The sequence below is a fragment of the Osmia bicornis genome, chromosome 13 (assembly GCF_907164935.1).
Source record: "Osmia bicornis bicornis chromosome 13, iOsmBic2.1, whole genome shotgun sequence".
NCBI lineage: Eukaryota > Metazoa > Arthropoda > Insecta > Hymenoptera > Megachilidae > Osmia > Osmia bicornis.
In genome coordinates this window covers 3,653,979-3,674,184 of record NC_060228.1, presented here as the reverse complement: position 1 = coordinate 3,674,184, position 20,206 = coordinate 3,653,979, and the positions used below count along the sequence as shown (strand labels likewise).

Sequence of the window (20,206 nt, the reverse complement as noted above, 5' to 3'; positions counted from 1 at the left end):
TGACGTTTGGAAACAGTCGCTAGAATTTTCCTGATTGGATGAAATAAACAGTTAGAACCAATAGAAACATCCGTCTCTCCGCAATGGTCCGCGTAATGTGTTCAGCCATTTTGTTATTATTTTCGAAAATCTGTAGGTTGGATTTAAGGGCGACGTAACGCTCCTATTTTTTCTCATTTCTTGTGAAAAGTGAAGAGAAAAATACTAAATTCTTATGAGATTTAAAAAACAAAGTTACGACGAAGAACGGCCTCGGTGGGTATCACGCATTTACAAGTGGAGCTCTCTTCACTGACGATCGTCGTAAACGAAGCAGAGACAGGAGAAACGAGCGAGAGAACGTGAGAAAGATAGAGAGAGAAAGAGACGGTGAGGAACAGTGAGTGTGTGAAACGAGGAACGAAATTGGTCGCGCGCGGGAATCAGCGGTTGTGTGTTTGGCCTTTTTCTGATTGTGATTTATTACGAGAGATTGTGATTGCTAGTGTGAAACGTGTGTTTTTTACCTACGAAGTGAGAATCTACTTGTTGGAGTTAATGCGGTATGTTCATACGTCGCTTATGTTACTTTATTCGTTGAACAACGACGCAATGAATAAAGTGCGCCCGGACAACAAAAATCTACAAATTTCAGTGTTCTATTATTAATATTATGAACATCTATCACTTTCCAATTGTGCTTGATTATATGCATCAAGTGAAGTACTTTTTATACTTGATTTATAAACATTGCGCACAATAAACTTCCACATAACCTTATTTGCGATTGTCAAATGTAGGTTAGGTCGAGCGGTCGCAGTGCGGTGACCTCCCTCGCTACATGTTAACAGTGATTTCGTAGTTTATTATTGCTTCTGTTTAGTTAGTTCCATTACATATATCGCGCTTTATTTTTTAAATATTTTTTACTTGGTTACAAGCAAAAACGAATGATTTTTATTAAAAGCAAAACAGTATTAAGTAGACTATTGTCTACTCTGAATTTTTTACATTCTTCTAGTTAAACTGTAACAATGTAAGACACATGTTTTATTAAAAATAATGAAATAATTATAAAAAGACAATGTTTATAGTATACATTGTTTGTCGGTACACAAACAATTAAGTGTATTTATATATATATGATCACATCTTTATATTACATTATATTACTTTTTAACTGTTTATATATTTGAGGAATAAATTAGTCTCCTTTCCAAATGTAGACCGTTGTAATATTTGTGCCTATGATATTGTAAGTTATTTACTTAATTCTAATGGCTTAATCAATTTTATAAAATTTAATTGTTTTCAGATAGAGTGTATGAAAACTGGATAACTTATAATAATGGCAACATTAGCAGAACAAGCATCAAAGCTTTTGGATTTTAATCAAAAGCTTGATATAACACTTCTTGATAACATAGTAGGTTGTATGTATACTGGGATAGGTGAGCAACAAAGAGTTGCACAAGAAGTATTAACCACACTTAAGGAACATCCAAATGCATGGACACGTGTAGATACTATTCTAGAATATTCACAGGTTAATAATTTTATTTATAATTACTTTTTATGAATTTAATAGAACTATTTCATTTACATATCAACATTTATAGAACCAACAAACAAAGTATTATGCTTTACAAATATTGGAACAAGTAATAAAGACACGGTGGAAAGTATTACCACGAAATCAGTGCGAGGGTATAAAAAAGTACATTGTAGGCCTTATTATAAAAACAAGCAGTGATCCTGAAACAATGGAGGCTTCTAAAGTTTATCTCAATAAACTTAATATGATTTTAGTTCAGGTAAGTTAATTAAAGAAGTTAAATTGTTTAATACTTTAACTAAACATATTTTCTATATTTTAGGTGTTAAAACGAGAATGGCCAAAAAACTGGGAATCCTTTATTGGTGACATTGTTGGAGCAAGTAAAACAAACGAAAGTCTTTGTCAGAATAACATGGCTATTTTGAAATTATTGTCAGAAGAAGTATTTGATTTTTCTAGCGGACAAATGACACAAACAAAAGCAAAACATTTAAAAGATACAATGTGTAGTGAATTCTCACAAATATTTCAACTATGTCAGTTTGTATTGGATAATTCACAAAATGTTCCCTTAGTAGCAGTAACACTAGAAACTCTTTTAAGGTTTTTAAATTGGATTCCCCTTGGATATATTTTTGAAACAGAATTGATAAGTACACTAGTATTCAAGGTAATTAAAAAAATTTTAAGTAATACTTCTTACATCAACATTAATATTTTTCAATATAACTGCGTTTAACTTTCTTTATTTGTTGCAGTTCTTGAATGTACCAATATTTAGAAATATCACACTAAAATGTTTGACTGAAATTGCTGGTGTCACAGTATCAACTTATAATGATATGTTTGTAATGTTATTTGTTCATGTAATGAGACAATTAGAACAAATTCTACCACTTGATACCAATATACGTGAGGCATATGCAACTGGTCAAGATCAAGAGCAAAATTTTATTCAAAACCTAGCTATATTTCTTTGCACATATTTGAAAGAACACGGTCAGTTTATAGAGACAAAGCAATTGAATGATATGCTACTCAAAGCATTGCACTACCTTGTTTTAATCTCTGAAGTTGAAGAGGTTGAAATATTCAAAATTTGTTTGGAGTATTGGAATGCATTGGCAATGGATTTATATAGTGGAAGTCCTTTGGTGGCTCCGTCGCCGTTGTTTAAAAGCATGACAATTCCACCCAGAAGATTATTCTATTGTTCAGTTTTAACGAAAGTGCGGTACATTATGATTAGCAGAATGGCTAAGCCGGAAGAAGTCCTTATTGTAGAAAATGAGAATGGAGAAGTTGTCAGAGAATTTATGAAGGACACTGATTCTATTAATTTGTATAAAAATATGAGAGAAACTCTCGTGTATCTTACTCATCTTGACTATATGGATACAGAAAGAATAATGACAGAAAAACTGCAAAATCAAGTTAATGGATCAGAATGGTCATGGAAGAATCTCAATGCGGTAAATACTTTGGAGACGTTATAAAATTCTTAATAAAGAATATCCTTTTACTAACAGTTATAATTCTTTCATTAGTTATGCTGGGCAATAGGTAGTATTTCTGGTGCAATGCATGAAGAAGATGAGAAACGATTTTTAGTAACGGTAATCAAAGACCTGTTAGGTCTTTGTGAGCAGAAAAAAGGCAAAGATAACAAAGCTATTATTGCTAGCAATATTATGTATGTAGTTGGACAATATCCAAGATTTCTTAGAGCACACTGGAAATTTTTAAAGACTGTTGTAAATAAACTCTTTGAATTTATGCACGGTAAGAATATTATATGACAGATTACGTATACTAGGAGTTATATTTTAGGAATATGTTTTAAATAATTGATAAAAATTTGTTACAGAAACCCATGATGGTGTACAAGATATGGCCTGTGACACATTCATAAAAATTGCATTGAAATGTAGGCGACATTTTGTTACAGTACAAATAGGTGAAGCAGTACCATTCATTGAAGAAATTCTTTCCACTATTAGTAGTATCATTTGCGACCTTCAAACACAGCAGGTAAGACTATTAATGATAAGTGATGTGTTGTGCATTATGTATATAAATAATTTCAATGGCTTAACATTTACTTTTATTAACAATATAGGTACATACTTTTTATGAAGCGGTTGGATACATGATAAGTGCACAGACAGATACAGTAGTTCAAGAGCAATTAATAGAAAAATATATGCTTTTACCAAATCAAGTTTGGGATGATATAATAAGTCAAGCATCTAAAGTAAGTAATATGTGATCTAAAGTACTTTGAAGTGCGTGTTTTAATGTACTTCAAATAATGTATTTTGTTTTCAGAATGTAGATGTATTAAAAGATCAAGAAGCTGTAAAACAACTTGCTAGTATTTTAAAAACAAATGTAAGAGCTTGCAAAGCTCTCGGGCATCCGTACGTGATACAATTAGGAAGAATATATTTAGATATGTTGAACGTTTATAAGGTACATTAATCATTAGGTAATTTATTTAATATTACAAAAAGACGAAATTTACTAGTTTATAAGTTTCATTTTTAGGTTATGAGTGAAAATATAAGTGCTGCAATAGCTTTAAATGGTGAAATAGTGATGGAACAATCTTTAATTAAAAGTATGCGAGTAGTCAAAAAAGAAACACTAAAACTGATCTCCGATTGGGTTAGCAGAACACCCGATCATCAAATGGTATGCAATTTTCGTTTTATATATAGAATGATATGCGATACTTTTAGAATAATTTTTGTTTGTTTCATACGTTTTGTAGGTCTTGGAAAACTTCATACCACCATTGTTGGACGCTGTATTACTGGATTATCAAAAAACAAACGTTCATTGTGCTCGAGAACCAGAGGTGCTAAGTGCTATGGCCACTATTGTAAACAGATTAGAGGGTAACATCACCAGTGAAGTACCGAAAATATTCGATGCTGTGTTTGAGTGTACTCTAGAAATGATAAATAAAGATTTTGAAGAATTCCCAGAGCACAGAACGAATTTCTTTCTACTTTTACAGGTAATTTATATATAACATTAGTTGTATGTTTATTATAATACAAATTGTAATATTTTGAACGCTTCTTTGCTGCAGGCAGTGAATGTTTACTGTTTCCCTGCATTTCTTTCAATTCCACCAGCACAATTTAAACTTGTTCTTGATTCAATAATTTGGGCTTTCAAACATACAATGAGAAACGTTGCAGATACAGGGTTACTAATACTGTATCAGCTTCTACAGAATATTGAAAATGAGGAAGCAGCGCAAAGTTTTTATCAAACATATTTCACAGATATTCTTCAACACATATTCAGTGTAGTTACAGACACATCACATATAGCAGGTAAGTTTATAACATTTCTTTTATTGTTTTTGTGTAATTAATTTTTTATAATATCTATATAGGTCTTAATATGCATGCTACAATTCTGGCATACATGTTTTCATTGGTCGAACTTGGGCGAATTCAAGTACCCTTAGGACCTGTACCAGATAACACGTTATACGTTCAAGAATTTGTCGCAAGATTGCTTAAAGCAGCATTTCCACATTTAACAGATAATCAGATTAAAATAACCGTGCAAGGATTATTTAATCTTAATCAGAATATACCAGCATTCAAGGAACATCTTAGAGATTTCCTGGTTCAAATTAGAGTAAGTTTTTATAACATTATACGTTATATATTATATATTATTTTATTGATATTAAATGTTTTTGTAAAGGAATATACTGGCGAAGATGATTCAGATTTGTATTTAGAAGAGCGAGAAACCGCATTACGATTCGCTCAAGAAGAGAAATGGCGAAAGAAAATATCAGTTCCAGGAATACTTAATCCTCATGAAATACCAGATGAAATGCAGGACTGAATTACCAGTCATCATTGTTACCTGCTGCTTCCTGTAAATCTAAATAAGAAACATTCTGTTACTGAGACTATTGTATCCTTTGATCTGCAACTTTCCCCACAACATGTACCACAACAATCATCAAAATGGATATGCATTACATACTTTTTAAAACCAAGTTCACAGTATAACATTCTTGTTAAGGAGGTAAGCCCGAAACGTGGTGATTGTTTGTCTGTTATACAGTTTTAAAAGAATTGAAACTTCTGTTATAAGTAACAGGTAAAAACGTGCTGGACAATACTATTTTATGTAATAAAGGAAACCTTTGTACATTGCTATTTAATGCAGGTAATTAATATTTTTTACTAAGCGAATATAATACAAAGGTCTATGATACCCAAAAAAAGTTATATATAGCAGTACATATAATAAGGACATATTTCATATTTTAATATTTTTAGTTGTTAGATTTTTTTTTCTTATATCGTATCTTTCATATAAGTTGTTTACAATATTGGTTATTTAAAAATATTGTATAAATTATAATACGATTATCATTGAATAACTGAATTATTAAAAAAATATTATGCATAATATCCACGTTTCTACTAAATTTAAAAATATAACTAAACTTATTTTTCAAAATAAATTTAAAACAGATGTGTAACACATTATGCATAAAATAGTGTTGCTTCAGCAAATTTAGAGGATGTTACACGTATATGTGTGTTTTTATCTGCATAAAGTTGTATAATACTATTATTAATATTGCTATATATAAATATATAGATACATAGATATATAAATATATATTGTCTGCAAGACACTGAAAAATTTTGTAAATTAAAACTACATGTCACACATAGCATTTACTTAGATTTCACTTCTCTAATTCTATATATTTATAGATAAACCAGTCTATATTTTTGTCATATTTAACAAATATAGATGAATTAAAGAAACGAAATTACAAATTTTTCAATACATTAAAACCCGTTATTATTTTTTTCTAAATGTCTTAATAATCAAAATAGATCATCCGTATTTTGAACATTATATTCTGTGGGAGACAGGGAATTTCTAATACTTAAATGATCAAGAAATATTTATTTTATTTCTTGTGTTTATTTATTACATTTTGTAAACTGTTACTTTACTTGATTTATGATGCAACAAACAGCAACTTCCTGAAAATACACATGTAACTACTGTTAATTTTTTATACAATTTAAAAATGTCAGGTGATTTTCATATTTGTTTGAATTTAAGTAATTGAATAATGAAAAAAAAACATATTCTTTGCATATAAAAGAATTTTAAAGTTTTGGGGATACAATTAACAGAATTTGGTTAATTATATTTTGTACTATTGCATTTCTATTACTTTTATAGCAATTAAACATTGCAAAATAGTTCTTAAATTTAACAAAAATTTGAAGGGCAAATTTTCTTATCGTTCGAGCTTGCCTCCATCATACTGAATACTGCAGGTGCTTTATTCTATCAATCACAAAATAATCTTGATACATGGTAACACAATTTAATACATGTCTAACAGTGGTATATGACCTACAGAAAAACTGTAAAGATAGATAAAACATTACCAAATAAAATTCGTAAAAGAAAATTTTGTGTGAAAATATAACATAAGAAATGTAAATTGCTTGGTTCTGCTTGGTAATGAAAAATGATTTCTTATAGTATGTAATTTGATACTTTTATTATTTATTGAAGCTTCTATTTCTAACATAATATGCACTGTTATTATGAAAATATTTACTTCTGATATTGATCTTTTGTTGAAGCGGATGGGAAACGAAAAGTAGTAGGTGTCACAACAAGATTGAATAGGTACATATACCATTACTGCATTTTAATAAAATGTCAACTATTTGTATCATATGAGTAAATTGAACAGCAGCTTTGCTTGAAATCCTGAAGCCATTACATTTGATACTATGCGACTCGGGTCTCAAGCTAGGCCGCTAAAATTCCAATGAAAGAAAATTAAAAAGAAAATCAATGAAATTTGATTTCTTTTTTTTTTATTTGTAAGCTGTATTTATTTGCAAGCAGTTACAAACAAAAATTCGACATCATTTTCAAACGATCCATAATAACTTTATAAAATTTTTATCACAAAAAGAAGTTGTTTGTATGAATAGGTGTAATAAGTTACAGAATGTATTTAGTCATACATAGTTGTATGTGATAAAATTACATGTAATGAGGAAAGTGCTTAAAATTCGTAAGATATCGAAGTAATAATCGTATCTAAAGTAAAGCTGCAACTAAATGTTTTATAAGCTATTCGTTTGTTATACGAGAGTCCTAAATTTAGCAAGTTTCTACACTGTAAGTGATTAAGACACAAGAATGATATATTTTTGTTGTTATATATTGATCTGTGACTTAAAACATGTTTTCTAACAAATGAGAAAAAAGAAGATAGAGATTCCTTTCTTTTTAAATTAATAATAATATAAAATAAAAATTAAGAATGTTAAAAATCAAGCTGCATAAATGTAAAAAGTATTCTACATTTTATTACTATAAAGATTTACTACTTAAATTTCAAAGCAAAAAGGTTCTGTATTGAAATTGTAGTCAAAATACTTGAATGGGTAACACAATATACTTCTTCTAATTGGTGCACAATAAATAGAAGTAATTTAATACTTATATTTATTGCTGCAATACAACTTGTGTTAATTTTTATAGAATGATTGATTATAAGGAAAGATCTCTTGCTCTCCCTCTAATCTTATTTGACCTGGAGAGAAATTAATAAACAGATTCTGTAAGCTGTTGAATTATGACATTAATCTTATAAGTTGCCAAGGATCATGTGACATAGTTGTGAGTACTGAGTACATAGTTACAGAATGGTCCGTCATGGGTGTTTGAATGAGTGGATGTATAAGTTAAGAGTTCTACCAGTTATTCATTATAATGACAGAAATATGTAAAGAGTTTAATAACACTTACTAATAAAATAAAAAATGCCACTATAATGATTCTTAGTATCTTCGATAAAATAAATATATATATAATTTACAAAATTTACAGTAAAAACTAATTTTTTCTGTTTTTTATAAATACATTTTCTATAATTACATAGTTTCCTGTTTTTTGAAATTTAATCTTTCATATAATTAAAATTCGAAATTTTCATAAATTAAAAATAAGTAGTCTCTACATATATTATTTTTTTAAATAATATAAATATCAGTTAATGTATATTAAAGAACAATACATATCAAAACATAAACTTAAAATAAGCTTAAGTCATAGGGAATAAATAAAAATTAACATATGAAATGAATAAAATTAAAAAATGTTTATTTAATATAAATTCAAATAAATTACATTCCAAATAATGTATGCATTTGAAAATTACATAAAGTGACATCTATTTTATGGAGAACAAACAATTTTCTTAAACAACTTCATTATCGATGAAGTTGATTGCACATTATACATATGTAATTACGAGTAAAAAGCTAAGCTATGTATTTTATATTCTTTTATTCATAATAATGTGTATTATTATAAATAAATAAAATGAAAATTTAAAATACATTGTTTAATCAGTAATTGAGCATTTACAGAAAGAGGGCACTATCTGATGTGATACTGGTCCTCTCTATAGCATAGTAAGCAAATGGCTTTAAAATTCAAACTTTCACATAACCGTAAGAGTTGTATTTCTTTTACATTATTGTTATAAAATGATTGAGATACCCACTGGTTAAAGTGTTTTTTTTATACATTAATTAATATAAGCTAATTTCATATATAATTGTTATTAACTTGATATTAAGGTAATGGCCGTAAGCGCATCTTTTCATCGTAATGTATTGTTATTGTCTGAAATAATTCAACCTAATGATGAATTCAAGAAACATTTCCGAAAGGTATATTTTTCATAAAAATTAAGTATGCTCAAGATACATTTAAATCTGTTTGTTTCTTTGAAATTATTCTATATATTTGCTATAAACTTTGTTTATTTACAGGGAATGTTTGATAAACCTAACACAGCTGGCTTTATACATGTTTCCCACTATTTATTAACAATATACGATTCAGAGCGTTTTAAAAAATTGATTGAATGGCCAATAATTTGTAAAAAGACTGAAGTGAAATATCGTAACAGTGTTAAAAATTATTTAATAAGTATATCAGTGGAAAACCCAGATATTGGTTTCCCAAACATACTTATGTCTCACTTAATTCATGCTGGTGGAAATAAATTTACAATTATCATGTGGAAATTATCTCAAGTAGTACTAAGAAAATATATTGCACGAGAAAGTATGATATCTTCCATAAAACTTTTATGTTATTTCTTATTTGTTGCTATAATAAACTTTAAATCCACTATTGAAAGTAATCCCATTTACTGCAATAAATTCCTATGCTTAAATAAATAATAACATATAAAATATTGTATGATTTTTTATTTTTTGTAGCTAGTTACAGTGTTATGTTTGCACCACAAGCAAGAAACAAACCATGTTTAGCAAAAAAATTTATTCAAGAAACTAATCTAAAAATCAAGCATAATATTTCTAATCATCACAAAAATTTATCAGAAATGGAAAATGCAACTAAAACTATTTTAGAGTAATAGTTTTTTTGTTTTGTTTTATACATGTATTTACAAAATTGAATTAATAAACTAATTTTATCATTTTATTTTTCAGGGAACAGAAGAAAAAATTATCTAATATTGTAACAGAAATTTTTGAAAGAGAACAGTTCATTGAAACTCTTTTAAATGAAGCACCTGTTCATCCTACAATTAAAAAATGCTTAAGGAATATAAATGATGAAGAAGTAATAAAAAGTTAGTATTATATTTTTAATATTTATTTTTACTTCTATCTAATAATCATAATAATAATAATTATCATGTGTTAATTTCAGTGTGGCAAATGAACATAACTGATGGAATAAACCGCATACAGAAAAAAAAATGCACTTTTGAAAAGTATAGAACAGCTTGGTTTTAAAGTAAATAATATAGTATTGAGTAATAGTAATAATGTTAAAGTGTTAGATGCAAAACAGATACAAAAGATAAATTGCTCAAAAATTTCAGAATTATTTTCTATAGATACACAAGTAAGTAATACTATATAGTTCATTCATAACATATAAAGAATTCAAATCAACAATATTTTCAATTCCAGTGTCTTCTATTTCAATCATATAAAAACGATAAGTTAATATTAAACAACTTTATTGTATTATTCAATTCTCTCTTAACTCAATTACATCAACTACTGAAAATAAATACAGAAGATATATCAAAGTACTTATTACAAGTAGAGGCAAGTTGTGAAGACATGAAAGCAGCACTCAATATTATTCAAACATATGTATCAGACATCGCGAAACTCTTATCCGAATCACAAGATATGTTATATCAGAATGATTTATCACAAGTTTATGACGATTCTGCATTACCTGTGATGAGCAATGTACTTTTAATGGTATCTCCTCTTATAAAATTTGATACCAACTATACTAATGAGGAATGTGACCTACAGAAACGATTGCAACTTACTCCAGTAGAAGGTAAGATTATTATTATTTATGAAAGTATCAAAAATATATGTAAAAACTTCTTTCAGGTATACACAAATCACTATTTTCACGATATGAACGTCTGAAACAAAATCATGAAACACATATTTCAAAGCTAAGAGAAAATTTATTTGTATCACGAATTAATTTTGACGATACAATTTCAACTATAAATAATGAAAACCCATCTTTACATATGCAAACAATATTTAGAAGAAATTTGTCGTCTTTAAAACCAGCGAAAAAGTATTCTCGATTATTTTCAAATCGTACAAAAAGAAGTAACAGAAGAGGTTTGTAAATGATGTAAGATATTTTGAGCATGAATGTCTTGTTACAAATTAAAAAATTTTGTTTTTCAGCAGCAAATTTAAGTATAATGTCTATGCCTTCTTCTTCAGAAGCAAATTCAACTGCAATTGTAAATGCAATTGAGGAAATGCATGATGTGTCACAGCTCAATTTAAACACGTCAGCAAAGAGTCCTTGTAATATCAATGTAGAATTTGCTACCCCTGACAAATTAACTGTCAAAGAAAATAAGCTTGAAAACACACCGGAAACGGGAAACGTACTACAAGATTTCCAAAATAAAATCAATATACTTGATATATGTGAAACAATGGAGGTAGAAATTAATAATGATTATGACAATAATCCTATAAAGACTGAGGAAAAAAAAAGGAAGGAGACATTCGATCAGTGATTTAGTTGACCGTTATAAAAAACTGCTCGAACTCAATAATCGTTCGCCAAGTTCTCAAATCAATTGTGTAAAATATAACAATGAATAATTATAAGAAACGACAATTGGCAATGTAACATGAAAAGAAATACATTTTATATCTTACTTAATATTTTATTATTAATTTATGTACATATTTATGAGATTTCTAATATGAATAAAATAATTTAAATAGTTTTAATTATTATTTAAGAAATTATTTTGTTCTAGTTATTGTTTATTTCTTACTTTAGTCATAAAATAATATTGTATGTAAAAAAATTTCAAAGATTATAACAAGACAGAAAATTTATTAAAATAATTATGTGACAAACTTACATTTTGAAAAGACCGTCATTTTTTAAGTACGACCACTGTGCTATCTATACAAAAGCGGCAGAAACTACTCAACGAATTACCGACTTATCGACTGAACTTCCGACAGTTGGTAATCGACCCTTCGGCAGTCGGTAAGTTAATGAATAGTTTGCGCCGCTTTTTATTTATATAATTTTATCCCTCATTATAGGCCAAGGCTACCCCTTTCAGTTATTAATCATTTTATCCTTCTTTAGAGGCCAAGACCCACGCTTCCTAACTATTTATTATCCTACTCCTCTTTATGGACCAACGCCTCCTTTGGCAGATATTTATTTCATCATTCTTTTTAGGAGCCTCGCGAGGACTACCACTAAATCATTGTATCTCCGTATCACTTGTGTACAAATATAGATGTAATTAAATTATTTTGTATGCAACTTTTGCATTGGCGTGTGTATATATGATGAATTCACATCGATGCATTTCATGTGTTCGTGAAAATGCACCTGAATGCGTTGCCGGTAATCATTCAGTAATAGAAGAATGTTTATATCTTCAGGTTATGTGATTTAACCAAGTTAAAAGAACAAGAGCTGCTACTTAATGTTGGGAACTTGAAATGAATTATGGATAAGAATTGCAAAATAAGTATTAAATTAATTAAGTTTAGTAAATAAAAAAATATGAAATTGGTGAAGCCAAATTGGGTTACACATGATGGTCTGTATAAAACAATATATTATTATTTGAGTAGAATGCTGAATTATAAAACAATAATTATTATCTAGGATACTCAATATTTTCCGTGGATATACATCCAGATGGAAAGAGGTTTGCCACTGGTGGTCAAGGTAATAAAACTTTTTATTTAATGTTATTTTTTTGTACAAGTAAAAGTAAATTAAAACTATCATTAATGTTATTAGCGAAAATGTATAGATTTTACTTGTCTAATTATAGGTGGAGATTCTGGAAGGGTTGTTATTTGGAATATGGAACCAGTGGTTAATGAAATTGCGGAATTAGATGAGAATATTCCAAAGATGTTATGTCAGTTAGATAACCATCTTGGTATAATCACATGATAAAATTAATTACATTATAATGCTATAATGTATATTATATATTAATATATTTATTATTTGTATAGCATGCGTCAATTGTGTTAGATGGAGTAATAATGGATTATTAGCATCAGGTGGTGTAGATAAATTAATTATGATTTGGAGATTGTCTGGTGGATCAGGTGGAAGTTCTATATTTGGTGGAAAATCTAGTGTTGAAACATGGCGTTGTATAGCTACATTACGTTCACATGAGGCTGATGTACTTGACCTTGCATGGGCACCGCATAGTCCATGGTTAGCATCTGCATCAGTGGATAACAGTGTAATTGTATGGGATGCCTCCAAATTTCCAGCTATTATAGCTGTACTAAAAGGTCATACAGGATTTGTAAAAGGAATTACTTGGGATCCAGTAGGAAAATACTTAGCCTCTCAATCTGACGATAAAACATTAAGAGTATGGCGTACCACTGATTGGACTGAAGCAGCATTAATATCAGAACCATTCGACGAATGTGGTGGAACAACTCATGTGTTAAGACTCTCTTGGAGTCCAGATGGTCAGTATTTAGTATCAGCTCATGCAATGAATGGTGGAGGCCCCACAGCACAAATAATTGAAAGGGATGGATGGACACAAGATAAAGATTTTGTCGGACATCGTAAAGCTGTTACATGTGTGGTATGTATTAAAAATGAGAAAAAAATATTATTGTATATGTACAGTATTTATTAAGTCTCTAATTCGTTCATTAATTACAGAGATTTAACGGAAATATTTTACAAAAGAAGCAACCAGGTTCTTCTAAACCTCAGCAGTATTGCTGTGTTGCTATAGGATCTCGTGATCGTTCTCTTTCTGTATGGTTAACGTCATTGAAACGACCTTTAGTAGTAATACATGAATTGTTTACACATTCAGTCTTAGATGCCAGTTGGTCACCGTGCGGTCTACGATTAGCCGCTTGTTCTTGGGATGGATCTGTTGTACTTATTGAATTTACACAACAGGAATTAGGTCAGCCATTAGATCCTGCTGAACAAGTAAGTATTCTGCATAAATTATTTAAAGCAATCAAACATTAATAATTTTTGTTTTACTATAGAGTAGTCTTCATGAACGTTTATATGGTAAACCATTGGTCCAAGGTGGTTGTACCGTAATGGAAGCACCCGAACTTCTTAATTTAAAAACATCGGCACCTCCCACACAACCGACTCAAACTCCTACAAATACAACTTCTGTACATCCACCAACTACTACTTCAACCACTCCTGCTAAAGGTCCTATAAACAAACAGATTGAAACAAGGACATCAGATGGCAAAAGACGGATAACTCCAATGTTTATACCACCGCCGTCCGATACAATGTTAATCAAATTATATTTTTACGGTCCTATATATAGTCTTTAAATATTCCCTATATTAAATAAATAATTTTTTTTTAGGGATTCATCAAGTGGTATACTGGGAGCACCGACATTTACGAGCCAAGCCAAAAGTTCTATTGTTATAGAAAAACGAAACGATGTTGTAGCACCGAACGTTACTACTTGTATAAATCCAACTAATACAAATACTCCAACTTCTACTCTTACTCTGAAACGACGCGAACAGACTACTCCAAAATCACACTCCAGTTCGCTCAATAAAAAACCAAAAGTTGCATCTGAGAGAAATATAAATCAAGTTATACTTCCTCCATTAAAACCATCTAGTTCATTGTCTCAGCAAGCTGGTCACTATGCAGTGACTGTAACTAACAATCAAGGTTTAGCTCATTTACAAGTGTTCAAAGGCACGGATTCGGAACCGACCTGGGATTTATACTTAGGATACAGTGCTGTTGCTTTAGCAGCATCACCAGCTGTTATAGCACTTGGTTTAGAGGATGGTAGTCTTCATACGTTTCATCCTGCTAAAGGATGTCGACCAGCACCTCCTTTAGCCCCACCCGCACCACTTGCAAAAGTTCATGCAGTTGGAAATGCGGTAATTGTTTTTTTTTTTTTTTTTTTATATAAAAGAAAATAATATTATACTAACTATTAATACTTTTAGGTAATGGTCATTTCAAGCTGCGGTGCGGTACGTGTTTGGGAAATAGGATATTCATGCAGAATGATAGTTTCTACTTCTGCAGCACATTTAGCAGTACCTGGCACCTCTTTATTGTCTTGTACCTTATATAATGGAATGCCACATTTAGCTTTCACTAATGCTAGAGCATACATGTATCATAAAGAAATGGGTATATAAGCTATATTACGCAATAAAAGAAAAATGTATTATATTTAGCATGTAATATATTTGAGATATATAATACTTTCAGGTACATGGTTATTAATCGGTGATAGTCAAGACCCAATATGGCGATGGGCATCATTTAATGCATCAACTACCTCCCAGGGAAATAGAGCTCCCAGAGGTCCACTTTTTTCTTTACAGGAAGGATTACTTAGAACTGCTGGGAATACTTTACCCAATCCTAGATTACCTCATAGTGCTCCAAGTGTAGTATCTTATTTGGAACAACAGTTACTAGCATCCAAAGCTCTGGGGAGTGCTCAGGAATATGTACATTGGCTTATGGCTTTGGTATCGTTTTTATTAACTCAAGGTTCATATTTTTACAGCTCCCTTTTATTTGTGAACTTTTATTTAATAATGCATTTTACAAAGTAGCATATTTTCAGACGGATTGGAAAAACGTCTGAGGCTAATTTTAGATGAACTTTTGGGTCCAAGTCACACATCAGCTTCTAAAAGTATATGGGATCCTTTAATTTTGGTATTACTTTCAGCACTTATTATTTCATGTTTTAGACTTTAAAGACGTAGTTTACGTTTATTATATCAGATACTAATAAAACAACACATTTCTGTGCTTTCTTTCTACAGGGAATTAAAAAACACAAACTTTTAGAAGATGTATTATCTGTTGTTGGTGGACATCTTCGTTGGCAGAGATTGTATCTTGAATATACAGAACAGTTAACTGCATTAAAGAATCAAACTAATTAGAAATATTTGATCACAACTAGATCTGATATAACACATAGAATTTTATACTGCAATTAAAATGGTATCAAAAAATTTTAAGGTACGTTGTAGATTACTAACAGATACAAGTTCATAAATTTTTTATTTGTGAAATATAGTCACTTTCAGTTTTAAAATATGCACATTAAGTTTTGTACTAAATCAATTGAATACACATACATAAAAGTATGTAATAGAAGTTAATTTGTTTTTAATACTTTACGCAAATATATTTAGTTCGTATACTATGTTAATTATTTAATAAAACATATCAAAAGCTGAAAGTTAAGTATAGTTTAAAAATAAAAAATGTATGGATTTTAAGTTCTAGAATGTGCTGACTAATTTTTTGACACCAATTTAGAATCAATCTGTATCTCTTGTATATTTTTAAAAACAAACATTGATAAAAAAAACATGTACAGATTTTTATATCTTATACGACACGACGATTAAAATAAATACATAAAAATAACATTTTATATAAAAAAACAAATATTGTATTTTTATTCGTAATAATTTTTGGTTCGTATTGTAAAGTTTTCTAAATACTACACAAATAAGATAAGGCATACAAACGAGAAAAAATTGTTTAGTTTATAAAAAGAAAAATTACAAGTTTTCACAATGTTCCTTTTACAACAAGTTATGAACAAATAAATTATTTAATAACACATGATATAGACAATATTGTATACTAAACCAGTCTATAAAAATCTTATAAAATGTCTTTATAAACTTTGTAATCAATTCCTACTTGTATAAATGAATAAATAACAGTTCATTTCCGTATTAAAACTTGCATAAATATCTACAATAAAAATACAATAAATTACTAATTGCTGTAACAAAATGGAATACCTAACACACGACAATAATTTTTATTTTAAATTAAATAGTCTTTTATTCTGATTTAACTTTGTTATAGAATATAATATTTCATGCTGTAAAATTTTAAATGATATTTACTGTATTTTAGATTCTAATCGCCAATTTAAAACCACCACGTAAAGTTAAGCTACTTATTTGTCTTTCAATTGACATAGTAATTTAGAAACTGTTAGTATGTATAAATAAATTCTATTCGTATACGAAGACTATTATTTTCTACAGGAATTATTGACCGAGAATAAAATTTCTAATTAAGTACATTAATACATTTAATAAAAATGCTATCCGTATTCGACTATCATTCTCAAATTTAAAGATTCAAAACTGCAATTTTAAGCCTATAACATTCTAACTTTTATCTACGTAGCAAGATATAATAGAATAACGTTTATAAATATTTCATAGAGAATATATATTAGTTTTACATTTTTACCAATTACTCTCATTTCAAATCTATTCACCTGATATTTATGCAATGTTTGAATGTTCATCCGAATGTAAATTTGAAATTACGACCTATTGTGCGTGTTACACATTTGAGAACACACTACACTTTCGATAACACACAGACTTCAAACTTCAAATATAACAAACTATGATTAGAATCTTATGTAATGCAGGCCACTGTATATTTTGTTATTCATTCTATAATCAATTGCAATAAGCAGATTTGTTCAAACAGTAACAAACCTAATACCATTATTGCTAATATAATAAAAGTTCAATTATACCCATATGTATACATACATTATAATGTTTATACACATATACCTATATAATTTAAATTTTATAAACAATTCTTTTATTAGTATGGAATGTTAGAGTACTGTATTTGATAGCTTAAATTATTATATTATTTTATAATTTTAACAGTATTATAGTGTGCCTTATTAAAAGAAGCTAATCACTGTCCATTGTAATAGACTCTTTCAATTCGGATTCATCAACATAATGGTTCTTTGAATTCCGTTCTTCCGCAGATTTTACACACTATAACAATTTACAAACACATTTTTGTAATGTTAAATTACAACTACTACATATGTAATTTCTTAATCATTTTTATTTTGCAAACTTTAATGCAGAAATTCTTAAGGAACACTTACATCTTCAATTCTTATTCGTGGTGACGATATTTGTTCAGGAAAATGCCATGGCTTATAGTTTGGATTATTTATTACTTTCCAATTAGGATAAGCTACAGAAGCCTTGTGTAACTTTTTAACCATCTGAAACAGGAAAATGTTTATAAGTAAAATTAAATTCTTATAATATATGTATACATATGTATTTTTACATACTCTTGGAGCAAATATTTGTGTAACTTTATTAACAAGCCAAACTGGTAATTTTCCATGTGGATCAGTGTGAGATACATATCCCAATTCAGAACCATCACCATTTCGTGATGGTCTTACGATATATCCTTAAATTAGAAATTTCAATAATAGAATAACAATTCTTAATTATATACGTAAATATAGAAATATATAGCAACTTTTATTTTAAATTTCAAACTATACCTGTGAGATAAGATGTTGCTCGCACAAATTGCTTTCTTGGTGGATAATCTTTATGAAAAACGGAATGATTTAGAATCAGTTGCTCTATACCAGTATCAAGCCATGATCTTTGGAGAACGAAATCTCTATTTTTCAATGGAGATGGACAGGCCACTAATTCATATGTACATATATATACATACCCACACACGCGCGCACACACGCATATATGTGTATATACATATTACTTTACTTAAACAACAATAATTTGTATTTAACATGAATATCTAACAATAACACTTACTAGAATAGTAACCAATATCATTATTTGGATTAAAAAACCCTATATCTTTTGATTCAATCATATGAGTATCCCAAACTTTTCTATATTCAGGATCATGTAGTACATCATATAAAGTTTCTGGTAAAACATCAGCAAAACGAGTTCTAATCTGTAATAATAAATAAATAACAAACATTATATAGTTTATACATACAACATCCAAATGATGAAAAATTGAATATAAGTTAAAATCTTTAAAAATATGTACTTTCACCATTTTAAAACTAATCCCTGGTACAGATTTTGTCCACACAGACAAATCTGGCTTGTTGTAATCTAATTTCCATTCATTATTATCATCATATAACTTCTTAAGTTTTTCAAAGTCTTTATCTTCAGCAATTTTAACAATCCCAATATCCATTTTAAAAAATATGATTTATCAAACAGGTAGCATAATTAATTTTCACACACAATGTTTCTGAAACAAAATAAAGTGACATAATATGATGAATAATGAAGATAATAAATACATAACAATCATTATATATTTCTTATAATAAACTTACCTGTTATTCATGGAATTTATAATGTTCTGACATAATGTTTATACATGTTTAATGCTACTGTGTATTAGGTCTTGTATTTGTACCAAAGTAATCTTTGAGCAGTCTTAATCATTATTCTGCTTTTTAAAAAGCAATGAAACATATGTTAGCTTCAAACTTCATTCATATTATAAAGAAAAAGAAAAATGATATAAAAAAGAGTCTTTCCTATGATGTGAACAACATGCAGTGTATTTTGCTATCTAAATATAACTGCATAAATTAACATATTCAATTAAAATGTATACAATTCTTGCTCATCTGTAATTGTTAAATACATACTTAGAAAATGAATAGTATTAATTAACTATAAAAATCTTAGTCGCGCTAATAATACGTATACGGTAAAGAAAAAATTAATAAATAAAAGTTTAAATTACCCGCATTAAAATAGTCACATATGTTCTCTTAAAGCATAACAACACGAAAAAATTGTCTACATGTATACATACCCTACGTATACTAAAATGATTACATTTTCTCTACAAACGTTTTTACACGTTAAAGACAATTATGTCATACATCCAACTTATCAATATGAATGAAAGTGATCACAGAACATCAAGTAGAATCAAATTTTACTAGAGTTCTCATCTGCAGAATCTACTGATCTCGTTATCAGTACGATCCAAACAGGTTAGTCGGCATCACCGTTGCTAGATAAAGGCTTCATAATTGCCAGTGATTACAGATCCAACAAAAGTGGACATGCTCTTGTTACCGAGAGGGTTACGATTTGCAGGGTCTCGGAGACCCCAAGACCAGACTAGGTCCAT

The 20,206-nt window shown here is 28.9% G+C and overlaps 4 protein-coding genes across 13 annotated transcripts; 3 read left to right on the top strand and 1 right to left on the bottom strand.

The window, feature by feature from the left end:
* The first annotated feature begins 79 nt into the window (after positions 1-79).
* Positions 80-7,832, top strand: LOC114875064 (exportin-1). 4 transcript variants are annotated; one of them, XM_046288531.1, is made up of 14 exons: positions 80-255; positions 1,295-1,525; positions 1,599-1,793; positions 1,857-2,207; positions 2,296-3,009; positions 3,085-3,319; positions 3,405-3,568; positions 3,657-3,791; positions 3,866-4,009; positions 4,085-4,231; positions 4,311-4,559; positions 4,635-4,884; positions 4,947-5,197; positions 5,267-7,832. In XM_046288531.1, exons 2-14 carry the CDS (start codon positions 1,328-1,330, stop codon positions 5,411-5,413), a joined length of 3,180 nt encoding a protein of 1,059 aa, XP_046144487.1. In that variant the 5' UTR covers positions 80-255; positions 1,295-1,327; the 3' UTR covers positions 5,414-7,832. The 4 variants fall into 4 exon arrangements, with proteins under 4 accessions (XP_046144487.1, XP_046144489.1, XP_046144488.1 ...); XM_046288533.1 differs by lacking the exon at positions 80-255 and adding an exon at positions 262-369; XM_046288532.1 differs by lacking the exon at positions 80-255 and adding an exon at positions 376-542 and having other exon boundaries at positions 1,299-1,525.
* An 899-nt stretch (positions 7,833-8,731) lies between these two features.
* On the top strand, positions 8,732-11,845 carry LOC114875033. Its single transcript, XM_029184892.2, is given in 10 exon segments — positions 8,732-9,312; positions 9,415-9,712; positions 9,871-10,024; positions 10,105-10,247; positions 10,328-10,368; positions 10,370-10,525; positions 10,594-10,981; positions 11,038-11,283; positions 11,353-11,675; positions 11,677-11,845. Coding segments are annotated over 10 exon segments (1,947 nt in total). The 5' UTR covers positions 8,732-9,222; the 3' UTR covers positions 11,785-11,845.
* Positions 11,846-12,095: 250 nt separating this feature from the next.
* Positions 12,096-16,825, top strand: LOC114875051 (protein HIRA homolog). 3 transcript variants are annotated; one of them, XM_046288384.1, is made up of 12 exons: positions 12,096-12,448; positions 12,595-12,755; positions 12,824-12,886; positions 12,996-13,106; positions 13,186-13,784; positions 13,865-14,146; positions 14,209-14,474; positions 14,553-15,096; positions 15,166-15,355; positions 15,437-15,724; positions 15,801-15,895; positions 16,006-16,825. In XM_046288384.1, the coding sequence occupies exons 2-12, from the start codon at positions 12,719-12,721 to the stop codon at positions 16,126-16,128; spliced, it is 2,598 nt and encodes an 865-aa protein (XP_046144340.1). In that variant the 5' UTR covers positions 12,096-12,448; positions 12,595-12,718; the 3' UTR covers positions 16,129-16,825. The 3 variants fall into 3 exon arrangements, with proteins under 3 accessions (XP_046144340.1, XP_046144341.1, XP_046144339.1); XM_046288385.1 differs by having other exon boundaries at positions 12,096-12,485; XM_046288383.1 differs by having other exon boundaries at positions 12,096-12,755.
* Positions 16,723-20,107, bottom strand: LOC114875052 (START domain-containing protein 10-like). 5 transcript variants are annotated; one of them, XM_029184927.2, is made up of 8 exons: positions 19,811-20,107; positions 19,392-19,691; positions 19,091-19,303; positions 18,844-18,991; positions 18,561-18,713; positions 18,339-18,463; positions 18,144-18,266; positions 16,723-18,027 (listed from the first exon to the last, which is right to left on the bottom strand). In XM_029184927.2, exons 3-8 carry the CDS (start codon positions 19,244-19,246, stop codon positions 17,938-17,940), a joined length of 795 nt encoding a protein of 264 aa, XP_029040760.1. In that variant the 5' UTR covers positions 19,247-19,303; positions 19,392-19,691; positions 19,811-20,107; the 3' UTR covers positions 16,723-17,937. The 5 variants fall into 5 exon arrangements, with proteins under 5 accessions (XP_029040760.1, XP_029040761.1, XP_029040759.1 ...); XM_029184928.1 differs by having other exon boundaries at positions 19,392-19,507; XM_029184926.2 differs by having other exon boundaries at positions 19,883-20,107.
* Between the last annotated feature and the right edge of the window lie 99 nt (positions 20,108-20,206).

Bases quoted from the DNA above. Each gene is read 5' to 3' on its own strand.
- LOC114875051 (XM_046288384.1), top strand. From the start codon at position 12,719: ATGAAATTGGTGAAGCCAAATTGGGTTACACATGATG. The intron at 12,887-12,995 runs GTAATAAAACTT...GTCTAATTATAG, and splicing joins GTTTGCCACTGGTGGTCAAG to GTGGAGATTCTGGAAGGGTT. The intron at 14,147-14,208 runs GTAAGTATTCTG...GTTTTACTATAG, and splicing joins CATTAGATCCTGCTGAACAA to AGTAGTCTTCATGAACGTTT.
- LOC114875064 (XM_046288531.1), top strand. From the start codon at position 1,328: ATGGCAACATTAGCAGAACAAGCATCAAAGCTTTTGGATTTTAATCAA. The intron at 3,569-3,656 runs GTAAGACTATTA...TTAACAATATAG, and splicing joins GCGACCTTCAAACACAGCAG to GTACATACTTTTTATGAAGC. The intron at 4,885-4,946 runs GTAAGTTTATAA...ATATCTATATAG, and splicing joins AGACACATCACATATAGCAG to GTCTTAATATGCATGCTACA.
- LOC114875052 (XM_029184927.2), bottom strand. From the start codon at position 19,246: ATGGATATTGGGATTGTTAAAATTGCTGAAGATAAAGACTTTGAAAAA. The intron at 18,464-18,560 runs GTATAGTTTGAA...TTCTAATTTAAG, and splicing joins AGCAACATCTTATCTCACAG to GATATATCGTAAGACCATCA. The intron at 18,028-18,143 runs GTAAGTGTTCCT...AAATTGTTATAG, and splicing joins CACGAATAAGAATTGAAGAT to TGTGTAAAATCTGCGGAAGA.